The sequence below is a fragment of the Takifugu flavidus genome, chromosome 9 (genome assembly GCF_003711565.1).
Source record: "Takifugu flavidus isolate HTHZ2018 chromosome 9, ASM371156v2, whole genome shotgun sequence".
Classification (NCBI taxonomy): Eukaryota; Metazoa; Chordata; class Actinopteri; order Tetraodontiformes; family Tetraodontidae; genus Takifugu; species Takifugu flavidus.
In genome coordinates, this window is record NC_079528.1 from 994,931 (window position 1) to 1,019,108 (window position 24,178).

The following is a 24,178-nucleotide window of genomic DNA, read 5'->3' on the forward strand; positions in this document are numbered from 1 at the left end:
GCCCCTGCCTTCCACTGTCGTCAACATGGCGCCGATGTTAGCGCCTCTGAAATGCGGCTTTCACTTCCAAAGACGAAAATTGGCGTACCTCCTTGGACAGGCGCGCTCTTTTCATCACTGGAATAGTTGCGTCGGTGACATTCGGACGGACCACAGGCGCCAAAGTGCACATGCGGTGAGTGAAAGGTCGGCCGCAGGGAGGACAGTGTGTTTGTGGTGTGACAGTCACCGGACAAGGGCAGGAGCCGAGTGCTTCCGTCAAACTTCCAGGAAAGTTTTTGATGGAATGAAATGGACAGCGTTTCGCCTCTATGTCCAGCTGTCGTCACTGTCCTATTAATGAGGAACAGGGGGAGACAAACAAGAGCTGGGTAGCTAGCTAACTTAAGAGTTACTGTCGCTGCAGTCTTACGTCATTTGTTTAAACACACACATGTGTCTTTCGAAATAGTCAAACTACTTCGTTCCTTATCGATTTCTTTTTTCTATAGAGGTCTACCAGTCGTTACTTGTTCTTTGGCATGTGAGTGATCTGCATCACGTGTTGGAACTGTCTGTGGATGATAACGCTGCTTGTTTGGCCCACCCAGTGTTGCTGTCTGCAGCGCTTTACTCTCTTAACATCCACTTAGTAGTTATTTGACAAAATGTACATGCACAAATAGCTGCTCATGTACAGCATACAGCAGCTAATCTTGGGGCCTTTCATAATTGTTCATTTCATTGAAGCCATTATCATTTTTGGTTTATGGAGGTGTTCCTGTCCATCTGAGTTTGGATCCTTGCAAACAAAAGCACATTTACAGACTTTATGATCTTAAAAGACTATTCCAAATGACTTACCCAACATGTGATGATTCTTGGGTAAAGTGGTAACCATCAATGATTTACAGGGGGAATAAAGAGTATTGACTCCCTCCCAATACCAGAATGACCTTTTTGAGTCTAAATACAAACACATGCCCAGCTCTTCAGTTTGAGCATATTAAATGGCTTTAAACATAGTATATCTTTATAATAATAATTGCAACCAATCTAACTTATATGGTGCTTTAATTTAGAGCTTTTAATATTCTATTCTTCAATTTGGCAGTGGTGGTTGGTTTGTAGAGCAGTCGCTCAGGTGATGAGTATATCCGTTTCTTAATCCCTTATAGGCATGGCAACATACAGTATCGGTGGGTCGAGGTTATTCTGGGATATCAATGCAAATCCTTGAATTGATGAATGTGTGGTGTTAATTTTCTTTGAAAAGATGTGTCAAATCTGATTTTTGTGTGTTTGCTCTTCTGTGTGGAATCAAACAGCTGTTTGCTTTGCTTTACTTTTTTGTGACAGCTTTTTTGATTTGACATGTCATCCTTTACAGCTGACGTCCAAGCCACAACAAAGAAGTGCTACATGGAGTTCAAGCAGGAGTGGAAACCATCGGATTTTAGAGGCAGCAAAAGTAAGTTAGCTCGATATATTTGATCATTCCTTCATGTATAATTCACGTGTTTCATTGGCTTTGATAATGGCACTAATCACACGCACATCCTAACCATGACTCTTCTGCAGCACTTGCAGATTACAGACAAAAGAACATGTTGGCATGGAAATGCGGGAGGACGGCTAAATGCAGATCCACAAAATGTGGTGAGTACTCAACCTGCTTTCAGCTTTATGTCCTCGAAATGCTGTTCTGATATTTCATTTAAAGCAAATAGTGCTTATTTATTAATGGAGTGACTGTTGGACTCTCAACTGAAAACACCTGGGGAGACCAACTCCACTGACAAGGTTGCTATTGTTATTCAAATCAGGCTAAATGAGGAGCAATGCTTTTAAAAACAACACAGGTAGGACCCTCTTATCACAGAGCTAATATTTAGCCAAGCAGAATACTGATTCTAGAAGTGATGTCGCAATGCTGGAAACAAACACATTAATTCAGAACAAAAACAGTCTTCAGTAACAAGTATGTGTTCTTATGTAATAATAAAAATACAGGTTAGCTGAGTGAGCTCACAGTTGCTAAAAGTAAGTTACAGTATTTTTTTCGACCGTAATTAAATTACCCACATATTCTGCCAATCACACAAACCTCATTTCTTTTGTGTGTGGGGGGTGGGGGGGTGGTATAGTAAAAACAGTTAACACTCACCTTGGAACATGCATTAAATGATTTGTGAGGCTGCAGATGATCCTAAACTGTGCTACAGAGTTCTGTTCCCTGAGCAGGTAAATAACGTTTCCCTCTCTGCATCCTGCTCGCCTCAAAGGCTGAAAATGAGAAAGGGACCTCGGATATGGATTCTAAATGAAAATTATCCATTCATCCCTGCTACATGAAGGGGGAGGTGAAGTAAGGGCCATGTTTAAGGTTCATTGAGGTCCTGAATTGTTCAGTCGAGTGAATCACTGACCTTCAAACATTAAAACCCAGAAGAAGCATAAAAGCTTCCATATTGATCTTGCACTTCAACATTCAAGACTTGAGCCATATTCAGTTCTATGTTTTAGCCTGTTAGCGCCAGTATTTGCACACATCCTCTCTCCTTTCTCCAGCACATCTGGTTTAATATGTTTCCGAACTAGCTAGCCCTACAGTAGCTGTATGATGCTGTTTTGAGTTGACATCTTGAACAGCCTTTTACCAATTTATGATAATAATTTAACCTTGGAAACTGGATTACTTTATGGATTCAGATTCAAAAGCATTTGAAATGAGTGCAATTTCCTTTTGGGCGAACCGTCATTTTAATATTAATTCTCAATTTGGAATGTCACATCCTTCTTGATTGCATTGAAAGCAGGTGCCGGGCACAGTCTCACTGTAATATTTTTAGGGATGATGGCACACAGCGACGCTGTATTTCACTGCCACCATATTGAGTGGATTAGAGGAATTATTGCATATTCTTTGGCCTGCAGTCAGTCCCTGTGGCAGGTGTGTGTTGGAGCGTTGGTAAACATCCATGTTGGCAGTATGCTCTCATATTCAGCTGGGATGACAGTTCAGGTGTCTCCTGGGACTTGTCGTGTCAAACCAGTGTCCCAGGTTCACCTGGAAACTCGGCTGTCACTGCCTCTCCCTGGCGCTCCTAAGGGACCACTGCTGACATTCAACATTCTGTGTGTCTGCCGTCTTTAATTTAATTTATTTACAATGAAATGCAATATCGGTTTATTCATGGCTTAGCAAGGTAGCACAGCAAATGTTAAGTGGTCTTCAAAATGATCCTGTACCGATTGTTATGGTATTTATAATCGAAGAAATAATTTACCTTTTGTTTTGTTTCCACAGTTAAAGGAGATAAATTCAACTCAGATCCTGTCTGCAATGCTGTCCTACATATGGCCCAAGGACAGACCTGACCTACGAGCCCGAGTTGCCGTCTCTCTGGGCCTGCTTGCTGCAGCCAAAGTGAGTTTTATGCAGCAGTTATTGAAACGGGATTTACTGTAGATCAACCACTCTATCACTTTGTGCGCATTCTTGAACTCTGTAAGCCTGTGAAAGCAATTGGCTTCTTTTATAACCTTTTGCAATTTCTGCATGGTGAGGATTTGATTCTGATGTTTCATTTCACCCCTAGTGTTTTAACTGTTGGCCATAATGAACAGCCGAGTCGGTCAGAAACAGCCATTACTCCTAATCATGGCATAAAATGCTGCCATCAGATTATGTCAAGAACATGAAGTGTATAATTCAGTCACAAAGTGGTTTAGTGCATTAAAAGTCAAAGTCAAACTTGTTGAGACATTTGTAATCAGAAATGTCGTTGTTAAATCAGATGACCTGTTTGCTGAAAACTCCTGTGTAAAAACTATTCAGAGACAGTTTTTTGTTTTGTTTTTAAATAATTAATTGCAGGCATCAATCAGTGCATGGAGCATTTCCTCTTCCTTTATTCAATGGTCTCTAATTAACACCCTGGAAAACAATCAAATTCTCAGCTCCTAAATAAGCATGTGCTGCTGCCTCCCAGCGTGGTCTTGTGTTTGCTAAAGATGAAGAGAACACACACACCGTCCAGCCTTACCTCCCGTTCTCCAATTAGTTTGAACTCAACCCATCAGTAGTGTGAAAGCAATTATTACGTGGAATAAGTCAGTGGCTACAGCAGACCATACCTCTGGTCCCTCTAGTATTTTACACACTATCACTGCTGTGAGGTCGTATATGGACGGGAACAGACTGACATTGTGTCAATTTAATCTCCAGTTGGCTCATAATGGGTTGAATGCGCGCTGGCTTATCATTTATATTGGAAAAATTGAGACGCATTTCGAACAAGTGATAATAGCTCGGGCTATTTTTGTGTCGTTTTCCTGTTGTCTTGGTAGCAACTATATTGTTTCTTTCCTTGAGGGGCCCAAGAGGATTTGTATTGTCTCAGTATAATGCACAAATGTGTTAAAAGCCCCAGAGATATAGCTTTAGCAGACTATAAGCCATTTTATTATACTTTGTTTACTTTTTTGCATTGGTAACATTAGAGAAAGCAAAGTAAAAAATGGGGGAAGATACTCGAGTGAAACGGGCTCTGCATGTTCCTGTGTTGTGTAGCTGTCCTAAGCACCCAGTCTGAGTCACACAGCTGTCCCTGTGCTTTTAATTATCTGTAATAACCATTTCAATTCCATTAGCAGGAAGCTCCAGCCTCCTCGCCTCGGTTCAGCCTGTCAGGGAGAGTAACCATGGCTTACACAGAACAGTATTCTTGTGGCTATACACATATGCATCCAGCTGTCTATTAACAATAACATTTATCACCTACAGTTAGTGGGAAGCCCTCCTTTACGTGTGTATACGTAAATGTAGATGTGTTAACTTTACAGTCTGTTTGAAAGTGTCCTCTCCGGTTTCTCCTCTGAATCCCTCCCAGCTCACCAATGTGACGGTGCCCTTCATGTTTAAGTATGCAGTGGACGAGCTTAACCAGATGTCAGGACACATGCTGAACCTGAATGACGCGCCAAACACCGTGGCTACCATGGCAACGGCTGTCCTGATTGGCTGTAAGTCCCAGACTTGTGTTTTGTTGGCAGGTGCCGCGCTCATCAAAAAGGGACGATGGGAGTGCTTATTATCTGCAGGCTGACCTTTTCTCAGCACATTCAAATCACTGGCGCTGCACAACCAGTCCCTCTACACAAAAGTATTTACATTGTGCTCCTCTTTCTGTGCCCCACTTCATACCGGATCACGCTGCCCTCTCGAGAGAGGTTTTCTTATCATACTTTAATCGAGGAAGACAGGTAGATGGATTTCTGTTGCAGTGATGAGGTTGCAGTTCACGTCCTTTTGGAACTGTTTGCAGTTTCTGCATCATGAAGGCCAGAGAGCATCTTTAAAGAGCTGTGATATATCTTGTTTTTGTTCAGTTCCCCCTGTAAGTGAGGAGTGGTGACACGTAGGCTGAAGATGATTTATTTCTTTAAGGAGCCCACTGCCTGCACATTTATATAGACTGTTGGATCAGGGAAGTGCAGGAAAATGGCACCAAATCACACACATTAAGATGACATGGGAGAATGAAGGGGTTTTAAAGAAGAATTCCCCCTCCATTTGCAACACTTGGGCCCCCAACAACCTGAGTGTGCCGTGACGGGTGTAATTTGCCGAAAAGGTTGCACAGAGTCTTCATAAATGTGCAGGTTGTCTTGTCAGATGTGGACACATTGTTCATTGGATGAGCATTTCCATTTAACGCCGCATTACAGCCTGCTGAAGCTGGAGGACGGAGCGAGATTCTAACCCCAACTTTGGTCTCAGCAGGGAAATAATGTACAGGAAGGTGAAGGCACAGCACGAAAGCAATTTGTCATTCAAACACAGATTAATATTAATTTGAAAAAGACATGCACTACATTTTCTGCAGCAGCTCAAGAGAGGGGTGTGGGTAACTATAAATTTCACTTCCCCCCCATATTAAAGCCATACATACATACTCCACTTTCACAGCCAAGACAAAAAGATGGTTTGCCGACAACTACACCTGCTCACACTAATACATGGCTGTCATTTGCGTCATGACCATGGAAGCTGTCTATATGTGATGACAGTCTGCATCCCTGAATGTGATGGTATGTGCTTATTGTCTATGATTATATTGTGTGTTGCTTTTGTATTTTTGGATTACATGTGCTGCCTCTGCATAATTGTACTGGTGTTTCACTATTGTTTTTTTTTCATCTTGGCTGTATTTGCTATCTCTTTTTAATAATATGCTTTTATTTATAACTAAATATCTACTTGATATAAATGGTGGGCATGTTGTTTGGAGCTGGACAGAAAGCATAGATAATAGATCAAATCTCTTCACTGGCAACTTCGTCACGTTTCTGCACAATGCTCTTATTGAATCCCACCTCGCTCCTCTGGTATTCTGCTCACACTTGTAGTTTGCTCCCCCCAGCACTCTGAACAGACGTGTGTACGGTCAGATACGCTCCCTTTGCTGTGTCTGCAGTGTGCTGGCCTGTCATAGTAGCGAGGCTGCCCCCAGCTTCATAATTACATGTCTCTGCACTGCTCTCACACCAGAGATGATGTGCAAAAAAAATTGGCACCTCATATAAGCCTTCACATTGCAGCAGCTGCAAATTGTCAGCACTATATTAGATATCACAAGACCATGAAGGTTATATTCTTTTGTTGCATCACAGCATTTTTAGAGCTTCAGAGCAGTTCTAAGTTGTTGGGGATGAGAATAGAATATGTTCGGCCTTCATCGCCTTGGAGCCTCTTTGTCTGAACCTCACTGCTTTTCACAACAGCTGTTCAAATCTTCATCTCCTCTGTTGGTCCCAGATGGTGGATCGCGGGCTTGCGCAGCCTTCTTCAACGAGCTGAGGAACACTGTGTTTGGGAAGGTGGCCCAGAGCTCCATCCGTCGCATCGCCAAGAACGTCTTCCTTCATCTGCACAGCCTCGATCTGGGGTTTCATCTTAGCCGACAGACGGGGGCGCTATCCAAGGCTATTGACCGTGGCACGCGGGGCATCTCCTTTGTCCTGAGTGCGCTCGTCTTCAATCTAGGACCCACGGTCTTTGAAGTAGGCCTCGTCAGTGCCATCTTGGTGAGTCCGTGCGTTAGCTATGCAAGCTAATACCAAAGATGTTGATTGGAAAGGATTCACCTGACTTTGTGATTGTTGACTTGAAAAACTGGGGCTTTGCAAAACATTACTATGAATTTTTTAAGAATCTTTTTACAAACTACATTATAGTGTAATACTGCTAAACTACAATTTTAAAATCACTTAAAAAAAAAAAAGAAGCAAAGTCTAGGTCAGCCAGAGCTCACAATCGGTTGTCATTGAAAACTAGATTAGAGAATCTTTCATCTTCCAAGTCGGCTTCACTAGAGGTATTTCAGTGATGCATCAATTCATTTTTATTTTGAATGAAAAGGATTGGGGAATGTGAGCTTCTGTCTGCATCTTAACTTTGCCATTTACATGGAAATGACTTTGGTCACAAAATGGAAGCGCCCTGACTGATCAGATTACTGTAAATATTGTACAGATTGGCAAACCTATTGGCCGAAAGAGTTTTTTTTGCTTTAGTTTTTCCTCCTTTTCTTGTGGCTGTTTCAGTCCTTCCTTGAGACAATCCATCACCTTGATGGCCATCACAGCAGATTGTTGGAATATTAATTCTGGACATATTGTCTCATTTGCATTCTAAATGTAACAGGATTCCAATGAACCTGTAGTGGCAACAGAGTGCCTGTTAGCGTCAGGGATAAATCTCAAAGCTTTGTTGCAGCTTAATGTCCTTCTGTGGAGCACGTCACGAACAGATGTCTTTCTTCTCGGCCACCAGTGACAGAAAGGCTCATCTGTAGTTCCTGATATTACTCTGCTCAGGATCTTGATGTCAGTTTCTCTCTAATGAGAAGACAGCATTGTCCAAATAAATAAAGTCTCACTTAGCTTCTTATTAATTCGCAACATGAAATTTCTTACTGGGTTGATGAAAAATGGTAGAGTTTGACATCAGTTTTAGGGCCCGGCTGGCTGACATCTCTAGACATTTTATCAGAGCTGTTGAATCACAGAATTAGACTCATCCTTTGATATTTTTTTTCCTTTGCTTTTTTTCCTTCTGCAGTATTACAAGTGTGGCGGACAATTTGCAGCAGTGGCCTTGGGCACCTTATCTGCATACGCGCTCTTCACTATTCTCTTCACTCAGTGGAGGTAACGAGGATGTTTGTGTCGGTCTTGTGTCTGTTTGTCATTCAAATTGCTGCTTTACTGCTCGTGGTTCTTATCACGTAAATACTATTCAATAAATGTTTCTGCCCATCACTGCACAGACAGTAACAAGCTTCAGCTTTTGACTGAAATGTGTGCTTAAGAAAGTGCTTACAGGAATGTGTCTCTGCACAGGACTCGCTTCAGGATAGAAATGAATAAAGCCGACAATGACGCTGGCAACGCAGCTATTGACTCTCTCCTCAACTATGAGACTGTTAAGGTGAAGCACGTCCCGCACACACAATCACACTTTTCATCCCATGCTGCTTCTTATTTTTACATTTCACTCTCCTTTATCATCTTCTCTTTATTTTCTCCTCTTCATTTGAGTAAACATGTATTTACGAGGCCATGGTAGCAGTATTTTAGGTGCATGATTGTCACCATCAGAATTTGCATTTTAGTCACAGACATTGAAATAGTTCATTTTGTCTAACTGACCGCTTACAACCTTGAGATCTTTGGCTTACTTTCACACAAAAACTGTACACTTGGCACATCCTCCCCTTTTACTTTAAAAAAAATTTAAAAAAATCCTTTCAGTCAACTCCCCAGAATGCTGAGCAAAAAAGGTTTTCTACTGACTCAGGCATTTATCATTTTTAATGCTCCTTCTCATTATTTAGTCTCTCACTGTCTTTTTTGAGTCTAAACCTTAAATGTCACTGATTACATTTTCCTATATTGCTGTCACACAAAGATGGCCCGTTGGTTAAAGATAAGGATGTTATTGTGCTCTGACAGACGTTAGTCTCAGTGGCCTGGTTGTCATGAATCATTGGCTGTTTAGGTCACCCTGTCAAACATGTTTGGACATAATCAGCCCCCTGTTTTGGGTGCTTTAGTTGTTGTTCCAGGTGTATTTTGGTACCCACGTGATTTCTTTTGCAGTATTATTTTGCAACCCTGTTTTTCTTAACGTTTTGTTCAGTTATTTTGTGTCATCTGTGCCAATGCGGCTGGATTTAGCATCACTCTGAGCTGTGAGTGTGCATATGTAATTAGATCTCCACCCACTCAGAAATCCGTTCCACTTTCACAAAGGGCTGGATGAGAACCTGAACATGTTGCCTTGCACTGCCTCTGTTTGCCTTCCATGTGCTACTTTCTTTTCAATCTCTGATTTCCTGCATTTCCCTATATGCAAATCAGTGGCAAGTCAGTAGCAGCATGGTACCACTGCTGTTAGCTAGTGAAGCAAATCGCCCACTTAACCAGAGCAGAGGAACAATAGTGCAAACTAAACAAACAGCAATATTAGGTAATTGGTACCAGAGTTGAGGAGGGCTGTTATTGTGATTATGCTAGAGTTTTATGTTCTGAATTCAAGAGCTGCTATTGGTTTGCGTGTGTGCCAGGTGTGTGTGTTCTTGTGCTTAGTGGGCAGGATATGCTTTTCACCTGCAAAGGTTAATGGATCGAGGATTTGGACTTTTAAGGTCATGGGTCATGGGGTCGCATTTGGTCAGAAAGATATGTCGAAGATAGATGTGGAAATGTGTTTGTGTGTTACTTGATTAAACTGGGATCTATACAGGAAATCTATTGTTGGTTGTTTTAGTCTCATCTTTTAGATAAATCCAGGGTCTGATGGAAATTAGTACCGTAATTCGTTTTCAAGTGCGGTCTAGAATTTCTTAGAAAAAATAATCCCCTGCTTTTTTAGAAATGCTTTAATTTTAATCATTTACACACACTGGACCATGGTCTGAATTCCATCCATCCATCCATCCATCCATCCCTCCCTCCCTCCCTCTACCGCTTATCCGGGGTCGGGTCGCGGTGGGGCAGCAGCCTAAGAAGAGAAGCCCAGACTTCCCTCTCCCCAGCTACTTCTTCCAGCTCATCCGGAGGGATCCCCAGGCGTTCCCAGACCAGTCGAGAGACATAGAGACTCTCCAACGTGTCCTGGGTCTTCCCGGGGGTCTCCTACCGGAGGGACATGCCCTGAACACGTCACCAGGGAGGCGTCCAGGGGGCATCCTGACTAGATGCCCAAGCCACCTCATCTGGCTCCTCTCAACGCGGAGGAGCAGCGGCTCTACTCCGAGCTCCTCCCGGATGGCAGAGCTTCTCACCCTATCTCTAAGGGAGAGCCCAGCCACCCTACGGAGGAAGCTCATTTTGGCCACTTGTACCCGTGATCTTGTTCTTTCAGTCATTACCCAAAGCTCATGACCATAGGTGAGGCTAGGAACGAAGATCGACCGGCGTCTGCACCGATACGCTGTCGATCTCCTGCTCCATTCTTCCCTCACTCGTGAACAAGACCCTGAGGTACTTGGACCCAGTGATAGTTGGAGGTCATGGGCCGATGACGCCCACAGGACCACATCATCTGCAAAGAGCAGAGACCCGATCCTGAGGTCACCAAACCGAATTCTGAACTGAATTCTGAACTGAATTGGTCTGATTTCCATTTTATTAATCTCCACATCCTTTTAGTACACGAAGATGAAGAATTAGAGAGGAAAAACTGCTCAAAACGCCGACTGAGACCTCAACTATGCCTACAGTGGTCCCTTGGAACAAATGTTGCCTTTAGTCCTGCTGCACTTTAAGTGTCTGTCTACCTGACACTTCCCTCCACGCTTCCCTAACTTTTAACCTTTACCATATTTTGCAGCCTTTTTTATTTCTTTCTTCTCTCAGCTCAGAGTTTAGTCTTATCGTGAATCTCATTTTTGTCCCGCTCCCATCCTCCTTCCTTCGTCCTGGCTGCAGTACTTCAACAATGAAAAATATGAAGCAGAACGGTACGATGGGTTCCTGAAGACCTATGAGTCGGCCTCTTTGAAGACCACATCCACACTGGCCATGCTCAACTTTGGCCAGAGTGCCATCTTCAGTGTTGGACTCACGGGCATCATGCTGCTCGCCAGTAAGGGCATCGCTGCAGGTGAGCCGAGAATTTGGTGTGTTTGTGCGCGCGCATGCGCGTGTTTGTGTGTGTATGTTAACAAATCATTAAAAATGATTCTGAGATGTCTTCAATGGCCTGGGGCTGGCTGGCCTGAGTGGGTGTTTGGAGGCATCGTCTCTCTTGCATTGGATTTAGATAAGTGTGACACTAATTTTATCTCCTAAATTTATATTTGCTTTACTGGTTTCCACTTGGATAACTATGGTATGCTTGTAGCCATTGTCAGACCTTTCGAGTTTCATTTCCAAACCGATGTGTTACTGACGTCTGACTTCGGACACCAACACCACCTGTGCAGCATGCAGATTTTAGCTTTTATTTAAAGTTACATTGTGTATCCTGTTGGCAAGAATGGCAACATCTGCAGTCACCTGGCTGAGTGATTGGTGAAGGAATTAAAACACAAACAGACTGATAGTTTAAAATTTGAACGTCGTGGTGTTTTTACAGGTGGGTTTATTCTTGGCTGTTGAATTGTATTTCAGCCTGTTCAGCCCTTATTGATCTGGCAGTCCAACAAACATGCACAACAGGATACACTTTGTGAAAAAAGTCTGAGATCACCGAGGTATAAATATACAAATTGGCAATTACCCAGCTAGATTTTACTGCTTTGTGCCCCAGGTTTGTGTCCACTGCACAAAAAGAAAATATGAATTTGGAATAAAGAACCAAAACAACCTCATCTAATACAAAAAAATCATCTGAACTGAAGCATTGTGCGATGAAAAAAGAACAGGAGCTTTAACTACCTCAATTCAGCAAATTGGAAGTTAAGACTGAGTGAGTGAAGACTGTCACGCTCAACATTTTCTCCCAAAGACTTTGATAGTGGACGTGTGTTTTAGGCTCATTCAAATTCAAATGATGCAGCAGAGACAGACATTCAGGAGCGATGTTGTTTTGTTGTTGTGGCAAAGGTACGATGACGGTTGGAGACCTGGTGATGGTGAACGGACTCCTCTTTCAGCTCTCCCTTCCTCTCAACTTCTTGGGCACAGTCTACAGAGAGACCAGACAGGCCCTAATAGATATGAACATTCTTTTTACTCTCCTCAACGTTGACACCAAGATCAAGGTAACTTGTTAGCTTAGCATGCCTCTCTTTGTAGCCTTAAATTGCAAAAGAGATTTTGTTCTTTTGTGTGTGTGTGTGTGTGTGTGTGTGCGTGTGTGTGTTTGTTTTTTTTGTTTTTTACAATTTCACTTCTGAATACCGCAGAGCGCAGAGTTCAATATGAGAAAATCTATTAGACCGATTCAGAGTTAAGATGTTTAATGGTGCACTGAGCTCCTTTTTGATGCCAGTTCTAGTTCGCCTACATGTCCATCTCTGCACCCATGGCCACATACATTGGTAACACTTGATTACATTTATCATTATGATAGCACCCTTTATCAGAAAATCCCATTGAAAATGTGAGTGAGCTGTCACAGTTTTCACCGAGTAATTGCAGTTGGAGAAGCAAATCTGTCCATTTACTTTTTAATTCATCAGTAAATCTCCTTTCAGTTGTGATTCCCTCTGGAATGGCACTGCCCAGCAGGCCGCAGCTGCCTTAATGTTATTTTTTGTGTCAAACATAGGCATATTATGTAGCTGCAAAATAATTTAAAGCTCCCTGTTGCTCAAAATTGTTGCATAAAATTTTCAGGCCCCATGTTTGGGATTGCGGGGATTATCATCTCATTATACTAATGGACTTTGAGTTACGTATTTGTATTAATTGGCTGCGGTCGATTCAGGCACATGCTAATAGGTAGCGTGGTAATGGTGCAGATCGGGCTTTTATGCACAGAAAGTAGAGAATTCTATTCACTGCTGGCCTTGGCCGCAGCTCTGTATGTACTGAAAGTTTTCACAGCTATTGATCCTTCAGTTGCTATGAAGGGCATGTGTGTGGAGATTCAGATGGCCTTTAGAAACAACCTCTTCAATTGGCTTTGAATGCCTTGGCTTTATGCAGTTCACGTCGGCTGGGAGCAGCAGCAAAATCCCTCTTTGCAAGGTGTTGGAGTGGAATTGCATCATGTTGGGCCGCGTCTGCCACTGGCTGTTTTGTATGTGTCTTCTCTTTATCCCAGTGACTCAACCCCCTGCTTTTATGTAGGAAAAGGATCTCGCACCGCCATTAGCCATCACACCGCAGGAAGCGACCATTCGCTTTGAGGATGTCTATTTTGAGTACTTGGAAGGCCAGAAAGTTTTAAATGGGGTGTCCTTCGAAGTGCCCGCTGGGAAAAAGGTGGCTATCGTCGGTGGCAGTGGGTCAGGGTAAGTACACAGATCTTTATTAAATCTTTAACTGTATGTCAGGTCGTTTGTATATGTGCGGCGCAGCCGTGCCATCAGATGTGACCGATACCGTGGAGGTGCAACGCTGTTCTGATGATTTGTTCCTCCTCTGGTTGCAGAAAGAGCACCATTGTGCGGCTTTTATTTCGCTTCTATGAGCCTCAGAAGGGCAACATCTACATAGCTGGGCAGAATATCCGAGAAGTCAGCTTAGACAGCCTGAGGAAGTCTTTGGGGGTCGTTCCTCAGGTGTGTGACACACACACACACACACACACACAAAGTACACGACAATGAAATACTAGCACTCTGGAAGGAGACATGATGAGAACACAGTTTCAAGCTGATGGCCACAAATGAAATGTTTGGGCTTGAATGTAATTTCCAGTTCTTACTTGCAACAGCAGAGCAGCAGAGTTTAACATTAATGCCAGTTGAAATAAGTACAATTCAGTCTGCAGTGGAGCTCAGAGGCTAATCTGAACAGATGGTACGAAACCAGTGTTGTTGTCATCCGTGTGGTCTGCTTCTCCCTCCTACCCTCCCTTTTCTAACTGCAGCCTTCTGCTGCAGTAAACTGCTCTGAAGCCTGATTTTTGTTTTGCTTCTGTAATGGTGTCAGGATGCAGTGCTGTTCCACAACACCATCTACTACAACCTCCTGTATGGGAACATCAACGCAACGGTGGAGGACGTGCACCAAGTGGCGCGTCTAGCAGGCATCCACGATGCGATCCTCAGGATGCCTCATGGCTACGACACGCAGGTTGGCGAGCGAGGCCTCAAGCTGTCAGGTGTGTTACATTATCCTGGCTGCAATTTAGATATCATTCTCACAGCAGAGCCAAATAAAGTAGCGGTGTTTTCATCTCCCTAGGTGGTATTACACGTTTCTTTGCATATGCTGGAACTATTGAAAACCCCAATCCACATTTACAATGTTGCCGCTACACACTTAATTGTAGATTCTTGATGAAAGGAAAATGTCCAAAGTGTTTTATGCTCAGTTTGATTGTTTAAAAATACTCTGAAATTAACGTAAAAAATGCTTTTAATTGAAAGCAGAATGTTTTTATAGAAATAACGGGGGGCTGACTGTCTTTTGGTCTTATTTTGAACATCCAGCATGTAGCCTTAGATTAAATCATTGCAATGTTTGGTAAAAACAGAAGAACAAGATAGAACTCCTCTTACTAGGTTACTTTCCACTCATCCACTCATAACTCTCATTAGAAAAGGCCAGCTGAGGTGACGTATGAACAATAAAAATATCTTATGTCTGTTCAGAAGATACTGGACTCACCCACACAAATTAATGGGCTCATTCTTTCTGTACGATTACTGAGCCTTGTTTATTTTACGAGTGAGGGAGTGAGTGAGGTAGGTGGGGAGTGAGTTAGGGAGTGAGTGAGTGAGGTAGGGAGTGAGTGAGTGAGTGAGTGAGGTAGGTAGGTAGGTAGGTAGGTAGTAGGTAGGTAGGGAGTGAGGGAGTGATATAATGAAGACATGACTATCCTCATTAATTTCACTGTTTCTTTGACAGCTGCCAGTGACTCTGTCAGGAGGGGAGGTGGTGGGGGGGTTTCAGGGGGTGGGAGTGGTGGGCAGCTTGGTCTGTGAGGCTACTTACTCCCTTAATTGCCGCTGCACACAGCTTGTATGTAATAAAGGCCAAGTCAGGCACAGTGGGAGGAATCTTTTTGTCCCACTGCTTTTGCTTCTCAATTAAAAAAAGTCGCTTTCTTCAGCCCTGCGTTGCTGCACACTCGGCGTTGGGTCCGGTCCGCTTTTATTTGTGACACCTGTTGTTTTGACTCAGGCGGGGAGAAGCAACGTGTCGCCATCGCCCGCGCCATCCTGAAGAACCCACCCGTCCTCCTGTATGACGAGGCTACGTCTTCCCTTGACTCCATCACGGAGGAGGTGGGTCTGACAGACAACGGCGGCAACACTCCCAGAGACGGCCGCCCTCTCTCGCACGTCCACGCCGACACCTCTCTGTTCCCGCGTACGCATTTAGCAGAACAGACGCCCTCTCTGCTCACTACTGCGTCATCACGTACCTGCTGTGAGACACCCCCCCCCCCCAAAAAACAACCCAAAAACAAAACGCTGCACCCCCAACACATGCAGGCTCACACACACTCCGCTCATGAACACACCTCCCCCTGCGCTCTGCTGCCAACTGCCACTGTTTCCTCCCCCCTAATCTGCAGCTCAGCCTAAAGCCCGGAGTCTTTGTAAATGTTACACTTAATGAGAAAGATCAGCGCGGCCGCTCTGAACTTGGCGGGCAGGAGTGGGGCTGCAGATGTGGATGTTAATTGAGATTTGCGTTTGCTGCTCACAATGGTATTTAAAATTATCATAAGTAAACATTGAGCATATGAGGCGGGTTGTTGCTGTGCAATATCCTACTGAATTAGCTTCTCTGACAAAGGCATTTCACACAGTATATATATCCTGTGGGTGCAGCAGCGTACGAGTTGATATTAATATAGAACTTCAACTGATATCGATATAAATTATATTAAAGTCAATCTTATTGTTTTTTTAATGATATTTACTCAATGGATTTTTTTCCATTTTGATGTTATATTAATTTATGTCAAACTTCTGATGTGCAGATGCTGGTTATTTAAAAAAATATTATTTAAATCGGAACTCTAAATGTATTTGTGTGTTTCTTTTAAAACATGAATAAATTGGTGATTAGTGAAGCGAGAAGTGGAACAAATGCAAACAGAACACGTCTGTCTTTAATGAACAATGAGCTACACAACGTGCGCAGTTTCAGACGGGTGCACACCGCAGATCTCGGACCCGGGTCATCGTCAGAGCTATTACTGTTGTCGGCGATTGAGTTGAATTTGTGTTTTTGCAGAACATCCTGACGTCGATGAAGGAGATGGTGAAAGAGAGGACGTCGGTGTTCATCGCCCACAGGCTGTCCACCATTGTAGACGCCGATGAGATCATCGTTCTCAGCGAGGTGCAAACTCATTTACTTACTTGATCTCATACCTTTCCTCGTCTATATTTTCTCCAGCTGGAATCTCGGGCCCACAGAGAGTAAATGATCTATCACTATTCTGTTACCCTGCACCGTGTTAATTGCTGGTCCAATTAGATGTTTCTTACATTGAAGGAAGGATGAGGTCTCGGGCTCGATGTGACCTGTTTTGCACCGAATCTGCCAGCAGCACGAAATCAGCGAGTAGCCTGTGTCGTTAGCACTCATTTATTTTTGAATCACCTTTCTCCAGTGTACGTGATGATAACATGCTTTGTTTGGCTTTTCTCATTATCTTCAACAACAGCAGGACACTGTTAGTAGCATTGAATGTATTATTTTTTCCATAAGGGCTCATTAAAGCGGTCAGGCTGCTTCCTTGGCTGTTTTGGTCAGATGGCGTGTCTTGTTTGTCTCGGTGACTAATAATGTATGGGCCGTGTTCCCAGACACTGCTGAGGCCTCAGAGTAAGCATGTCGTTTCTCTATAGATCGCCATTAGCTACAGTGTGGTCCCATGTACAAAAGCCCTTTTAAACCAGAGCAAATCATTCCGATCAGACTTGCTGTTTACATGGAGAATGAATCTTTAACTGAGTGTCAGGTGGTCGTTGAAGACTTGGATCTTTAAATGAACCATTCTGACAGCAACAAGTCTCCTGTAGAAGAAAACAAAAACGTATTGCCTCGTGCTCGCTAACGCTAGCTCGTGGGCTCCGAGTCCTCGCAATCGACTTAATGGCAGCGGCTACCTGGAGAGATCATCCCACCCACCAGTCACCCAAGACTAGATCTCAGCCATCTTAGTAGGCGGGGAGTGCCTTTCAACCAGTGGCAGCGAGCACTTCTGGCAAATGTGGGTCTGCCACCAGTTCATCACCAAAGGCTGAGGTTTGTCTCATTAGCGTGGGGCAGAGACGCTGCCAGACCTTATTGAAACATCTGTATCTGGACACCGTTCAGAACGACCTCAACGCTTGTTTAAAGTAAAACTTCCGTCCACCTCTGACCGAAGGCATTTGTATGTTCTGACTTTTTAATGTAACCGTGCATACGTGTAGGGTGATGTCAATTATTGGCGCTATGTGACCTTTTTGGACCTGCGTTAAACTCGGAATGAAAAGAGGCTCCTTTGAACCGTTGGTAGAGGACGCGAGTGGTTCCATGTTCCAAAGTCAGATGGCGGGGATCTGAGGGATCGTGCCGATGAGGCATGTTTGCGTGTGATGTCGCCATGGCGTTTGCTTGTGTCACCAGCAGAGGACTGCCTGGGGTGCTCATTAAAATAACGAGCAGAAGCAGTCACATGCTTATCTCGGGCGCACTAAAAGACGATGCCAACACCTCTGCATGCTCATGGGAGGTGGGGGAAGGGGGTGCCTTCATTTGTGTTTGGCTGTGTGGGAGGGATGCGCGCGCGCGCGTGCGTGCGTGCTCGCGTGCCTGTCTGTGAGTGCGCGCCTTTGCGAGAGATTGTAACAGTTGTTGGGGAGGCGGTAAAGATTTTGGGGGGGAGCCAGCTCTCTGCAGTGTGGTCAGCATTGTGTGGTCTTAGAGAGCCGCTAACTAACGTCTGTAGCCTGTTCAGTTTAACTTCATGCGTGCTGCAGTTTATTTATCATACATTCTTTTTTTTGCTCCTTCGCCAGGGTAAAGTGGCCGAGCGAGGCAGCCACCACACGCTCCTCAGCAACCCGAGCAGCTTGTACGCCGAACTGTGGCACACTCAGAACAGCAAAATCCTCAAGAACGGCCAGAACGCATCAAAGCCAGCAGCTGAGCGACTCTCCCAGAAGGAGGAGGAGAGGAAGAAGCTGCAGGAGGAGATCCTGAACAGTGTGAAGGGCTGCGGGAACTGCTCCTGTTAGGGGAGGCGCTGCCTCCGTGTCTCCTTCTTCCCTCGCAGATGGTTTACCCCGCAATCTGCCGGAGTCTGGGGGGGAAAGGGCGGGATCGGGGTACGGCTTCTCTAACCACGCCCACTTCAGCCAAATGCCCGCTTATGTAACTGTCTCCTCCCCTGACTCCTGTGAATCAAGGCCGCACCTCGCTCAAGTCGGGGAGGAGGAGCGGTGAAGTCTCCAAACAGAGACCATGTGCGTGTATCACATACATGTGTAACACTGTCAGCACAATCGACCCCCCGCCGTCATTACTGATGTCTGGTTTGTTGACATCTTCCTGTGCACTGGACGCTGGTGAGCTATACGATGACATTTATTTGCCTTGACATTGATGTAAATTTCCTGTTAGTTGAATTTTTAACGTTATTTTTGAAATAAATTTAAGATTAATTTGTTTTATATGACCAATGTCAACTTCTTACAGCGTGCTGTTTATGAATGCAGATAAAACGCTTTTAAGATCCCACTTTTAATGACTGCGCTGCTCTGAAAGAATCACATTTAGAACCAAGTTTTAGAATCAAGTCGTCTCAGTCAAACACAAATCAGACTAAAAGTGTAAATCATCTCCATGACAATATGGGGAGGTGCTGGAGGGTGCTATCCCAGCTGCATACGCTCAATATTCAATATGTCACTGATAGAAATCATGAGTCTTTTTCACCACGGACGGAGCCTCCGTTTGCCTCCTTTGGTAATATTTAATATGCCGCAATATAGATCTTACGGGAACTGTGAGATTGTTCGGGCTGTATAATCAGAATATGGAGACCTTATATTTAAAAATTGTACACGCATGCATGTCCTCAGTTTCTGGAGGGCTGCTGTGGCTCTCATGATGTTTCTAAATATAATTGGGATTGATTCCTACGCACCCAGTGTTGTTTTTTTTTTCTTGTTTATAGAGGTATTGGTGGTGAAAGAACACTGCAGTAGGATTAATAAAGATTCTGTCTAATCAAAAAGTTGTCAGCGCTCTTCTAATCAATGTTGCGTGATGGCTCCAGACACGGGGCACTTGGGAGATTCCCATATTAGATCTCCCGTCAACACACAGATGGCTGAATGACTTGGATTTCAGTTAGCATGTCGAACCATGGAGTTAGCATCGCTAGGAAATGTGTATCTCACAATAGCTTTTCTCAGAACAATTTTGATGGAAAAATTTACCCCGTCATGATTTTAATGCACCTCAATACGTCCAAATTGGTGTGTAATAAAGTCCCCGGTGGATCCACCTGCTGCTCTCCGGCTCCCGCTCTGGGACCAGATATGCCTTGGAACGCTTTCTGGGAGGCGTTACGGCGGGAAACGTAATTGCCACCGACAATGGCGGAAAAACAACGACCTGGCCCCGCTCTGCTGCGTAATGACCCCCTCCCTCCGCCACGGCGTGGCATTAGGGATGAAAGTGGACTTTGATAGAGGCCTGCTTAAAAGGAAAGCAACTGGGTGATTACTGGATGGATGGGCGCGCTTTCATGGAGCAGATGTCTGTGCAGATGAGTCGGTGTTAATGGTGTACAACCCTGGGAAGTGATTATTACTGTTCATTAGCAACACCGCAATCCTCAAACCTGCTCCTAACTGGCTATTCAGTCATTTTTGGGTGAACGTCGCTCCCTGCGATCTGCTCTGGCTTTGCTGGCGAGCCTTAGGTGTACCCGGCCGCAGGATTATTCCACTTCTCCGTCTTCTGTGGAGGCAAAGCTTTATCTGAGAGGGTCAAGGACATAATACTGTCGATTATTAAAGCTGCCGAGCGTTCTGAAAGGGGCTTGCGCGGGGAGGTGTTTGCTTTCTTAACTAGTTTTAATCCTGCATCACGCCATCTATCCTGCGGTGACGCTTCATTTTTCTGCGCGGTGTGGAAGTGATGCGCGCAGATGCGGAGCTGTGTGCCGGCGTGTCCTCCAGAGGTAATGAGAAAGACATTTCCACTGTTTAGCATGCAGCATTCTGCAGGCACAAAGAGAGACGGGCGCGCAGAAGCCTTTAATAGCATCCTTAATATGGACCGCAGCAGGAGAGCCGGGCCCATAATACTAACCACGACCTTCTGCTCAAGGAGAGATTTTCAAAGAACTCGCTGCTGATGAGCAGATATTCCATTTTCTTGTTGAACCCGCTCTTTTCTGGGCGCGCACGGCTCGCTACGTTTCGGCGATGCAACAAACGCGCGGTGTTGTCTAAACTTAAGCAGAGGTCTGATCGGAGATGCCACAAGTGTAGCCTGCTGGTGATGAAAGGGGTCGTGGCGCACGCACACACACACACACACACACACACACACACACACACACACACACACACACACATATCAAATCCCAGCCGACCCCCCACCGTGGCCTGCTGCCGAAGTGCACCGTGCAGGGTTTTGTGATGATAACGGGCAGAGCCGACTGAGACTCGGGCCCATCCCTCTGCACCAGACAGCCAGCTCGCCCTTGTACCACTACAATGGAACTAGTTTGTGGCCAAGGGCGGCTCTGCCCCCATGAATATGCATCGACGCCTCGGAGAAGATGCACTTATTTCCACCATTGTGTGTGGGAGTCTAAATTTATGTGCGTAATCCCTGTGTAGTGTATTGATGCTCCTGGTCAGGATGAGAATGAATATTCACACAGCACACACACACACACACACACACACACACACACACACACACACACACAGTTCCTTTTAAAGTCAATAAAAAAGCATCTCTGGATACAGCACACTGCAGATAACACACCCTCTGAGCAGCGTATTGATTGATCCGGACTGTTTGTTCACATTCATACTGCAGAAAAAACCCTCACGTCTGAATGTCCTGCACGCCTTCATTAATGTCAGGAAAATCACCGAGCCCGTCCCCGTCCTCTTTCCAAATCGCGCCTCAGCCTGCTAAAAGTTTCTCGTGTTCTCCCGAAGCATCGGCTGGTTCCCGCCCTCCCTCCAGCTGGTGTCGTCGGCCGGCGTTACAGGTGACCCGACTTCTCATCCCTCCACGTTGTGAAACTGTAGCTGCCACTTGTGATTCCAAAAATGCCCCCTCTGTTCCAGTTAAATGAGAGCAGCTGCTGCTGAGAGTCCCGCGGGAGTCGTTCCATTATTCACCGTCTACAGAGCAGCTTCGGGGGCCTTTGCCAGAGGAGTTAAGGAATTAAGTCAAATAACTCCTGGATCTGAAACATAACACAGGCAAAACAATCTGATGTGACTTAAAGCCCACCCACCCTTAATGGATCAACTCTAGTGACTTCAAATCATATCTGAATGGTTTAATTCTCTATTAAAATGTTTAAAAAAAACACATTTTCATCCAGCAAGACAAGGAATCAGGAAATAGACATTTGTTGGAATGGAGATCAATAAACAGCAGGACGGAGCACAGGCCCATCACAGAGCGCAGACGCTGTTTACACATCTACAGGCAGTTCAGCAGCTCCACTCACCTAAAGTGCAGGTTCCTGTTTCTGTAGGTGGAAAACTGGAAGCTGGTTACGGAATACACATTTGTTCCTGTCACATCTGCCGTCATTCAGCGGCCTTCCAGGCTTTCAGGTGAATCAGCAAGAGCGACTGCGTGTTCCAGGACGGCTGTTTGCATCAGTACACTCGCATCTCAGGCAGAGCTGACAAATGAGCTCCGATGTGGGTTTTCTTTTGGTTTTTCTTTTTTGCTGATGCTAATCCAGCGAAGGAGGCGTGCAGGTTCCAAATGTGGTAATCCTAGCAGAGATTTGGTGGCAGCCGTCAGCCAGTGAGGGTCAGACCAAGCGATCTGCTTTTGTCCCCTACTCTCAGCGCCGGTCCATTTGCTTAAAGATTTGCAGAGATTCAGGAGACTTTTCATGTAATAGTCCAGTTTTCTAATCGCTATTAGTGCCTAAAGCTCTTTTCACCGTGGCGAACCTTCCATCTTCCGCACAGATACGTGATTTTGCTCCGTTTGTTTACTCACCATTCAGCTTCAGCTTTTAAAGGTGAAAGAAGGAAAGTTTAGCGTGCAGCGACACTGGCGCCTAAAGGCAGGCGAGCAACGGTTCCGCCATCTTGAAGAAGACAATTAGTGAAACACCACTGGTCCCATTGATGGAGTCATGATGTTGTTATGTTGAACACGCAGTGTGGACGCACCAGGACACGAGTCCAGTGTGTCGGCGTTAGCTTGACATGTGGGTTTGCTGCAGCCCCATAGGTGTGCTACATTTCCTTCAGGCTTTTTTCAACGCCGCACAATTTCACAGAGGGTTCACAGAGCATAGCGGCACGCTCGCGGTCACGGTGAGACCCACACAACACTCCAAGACACTGGAAAACAGCCACACCAAACAGGTTAATGACAAAAATCAGAGCAGCACACCTGTGACGGTGTACAATTCAGGGTGTTTCTTTAAATGGTGCGTTGTAATAACGCGCCACATCTTTGTTATTGTGCTTTTCTAATGAATAAACTTCACGTAGATTTGCTTTTGCACTTCCAACACTGCAGATAAGTTTAATAGTTTTGCACAAACAGCGTTTTAATTGATTTTAATGAACCTGTTTTAGGCAAATTATCAGGCCAATCACATGGGAAAGTTCATTATGTATGTGTTAGTAAGGAGCTTTTAGAGCCAGAGAGAGAAGCAGGGACAGTCATTTTCATATTTCATCAAAAAAATATGTTATAAATTAGCAAAAAAAGACAAGAGACTTTTGTTCTGCAATTTGACTGCAGAAGTAATATTTTTAGCCATAGATTTAGAAATTTGTGTTACTATGGAGCCAAAACTGAGGCTGGTTGACCGTGTTTCAAAGTCAAGTTAAGCAGAAAGAGGTGTAACTAAGACAGAGAGAGAGAGAAACCCGGTTTGGTGTGTCGCTGTCAACAAATACCAAAACCTAGTTTTTCAATACACTTTTATTAAAATCACATCAGCGATAGTGGAAACAGTCTAAATATGTATAACTTGAGATGGCTGTGGAACTTATAGTTTCACTTTGGTCATATATGAACTAATGAACTATAATTCTTATTGATCCATAAGGAATACTGAACATATCTATTTGTATAATTCCTTCTCAGCTGCAACCTGCCTCCAATCGATCATGTATCGACTCTCCTGTCGATTGTAGTGCCATTATCATTTAATCTATGGGTTAGGAAAATAAAGGCTGCAGATATGATCCATAGATGTTGAGAGTGGCTCCATCGGCAGGAGCAGACGTGAGTAAGACATTCATTATTCATGTCATTGCAGTTGCCCTGTTATGATACAGTCCTGTTCAGAGTGGACTACCTGATTTGCTCAGCGCGTCCGTCAAAGCGGTGCGTGGCCCTGCGTCGGCTGGCTGTGCGCGCTCATAGGTCGGACCGAGGAGAATCAGAGAGAGAGCAAGAGGAGTGCGCGCCTGCGAGACTGCGCGCCGCAAGGAGGGGGAGAGGTCCAGCTGCCAAAAAAAGAAAAGAAAAGAGGAAAAAACAAGAAGAAGAGGAGGAAGAAGAGAATCCGCCGCGACAATGGCAACGTTCAGCATCTCTTAAACGACAGGAGGACTGGCGGAGGGGCGCCGCGCATCGGGAGTTTGTGCGCGCCGTGTTTGTCTGAGGAAAAGAGGCGATATTAGGACATGCTGGCTGCCCGATAGCGCCTTTCCTGGAATACGAATTCTTCTGTAATTGAAAAAAAAAATGGAGCGGCGGGGGAGAGAAGAGTCGCGCTGTCTCTGCCAGTGAGAGGCGCGTCCACCTGCTAATACTGGAGGCCCGGGCTGCTGCTGCTGCTGCTGCTGCTGCTGCCGCCGCCGCTGCTGCT

At 44.8% G+C, this 24,178-nt stretch overlaps 1 protein-coding gene and 1 long non-coding RNA gene across 3 annotated transcripts; one reads left to right on the forward strand and one right to left on the reverse strand.

Moving 5' to 3' along the window:
- Positions 1 to 20: 20 nt before the first annotated feature.
- On the forward strand, positions 21 to 19,357 carry abcb7 (ATP-binding cassette, sub-family B (MDR/TAP), member 7). Its single transcript, XM_057042527.1, has 16 exons — positions 21 to 175; positions 1,370 to 1,450; positions 1,561 to 1,638; positions 3,290 to 3,409; positions 4,875 to 5,007; positions 6,803 to 7,071; positions 8,108 to 8,196; positions 8,389 to 8,476; positions 10,981 to 11,155; positions 12,100 to 12,257; positions 13,291 to 13,454; positions 13,595 to 13,724; positions 14,098 to 14,269; positions 15,295 to 15,398; positions 16,360 to 16,467; positions 18,138 to 19,357. Exons 1-16 carry the CDS (start codon positions 26 to 28, stop codon positions 18,354 to 18,356), a joined length of 2,238 nt encoding a protein of 745 aa, XP_056898507.1. The 5' UTR covers positions 21 to 25; the 3' UTR covers positions 18,357 to 19,357.
- On the reverse strand, positions 7,079 to 23,802 carry LOC130530941 (uncharacterized). Of its 2 annotated transcripts, none has more exons than XR_008951951.1 (3): positions 23,663 to 23,802; positions 21,833 to 22,691; positions 7,079 to 7,882 (listed from the first exon to the last, which is right to left on the reverse strand). It is a non-coding gene; the product is annotated as an uncharacterized LOC130530941 (long non-coding RNA). The 2 variants fall into 2 exon arrangements; XR_008951950.1 differs by lacking the exon at positions 7,079 to 7,882 and adding an exon at positions 21,198 to 21,562.
- Positions 23,803 to 24,178: the final 376 nt, after the last annotated feature.

What these genes read in the sequence shown, in the direction of transcription:
- abcb7 (XM_057042527.1), top strand. Translation starts at nt 26, where the DNA reads ATGGCGCCGATGTTAGCGCCTCTGAAATGCGGCTTTCACTTCCAAAGA. An exon ending in CAGTAAGGGCATCGCTGCAG is followed by an intron (nt 11,156 to 12,099) that starts GTGAGCCGAGAA and finishes GTTGTGGCAAAG; the next exon opens with GTACGATGACGGTTGGAGAC. An exon ending in CTTTGGGGGTCGTTCCTCAG is followed by an intron (nt 13,725 to 14,097) that starts GTGTGTGACACA and finishes TAATGGTGTCAG; the next exon opens with GATGCAGTGCTGTTCCACAA.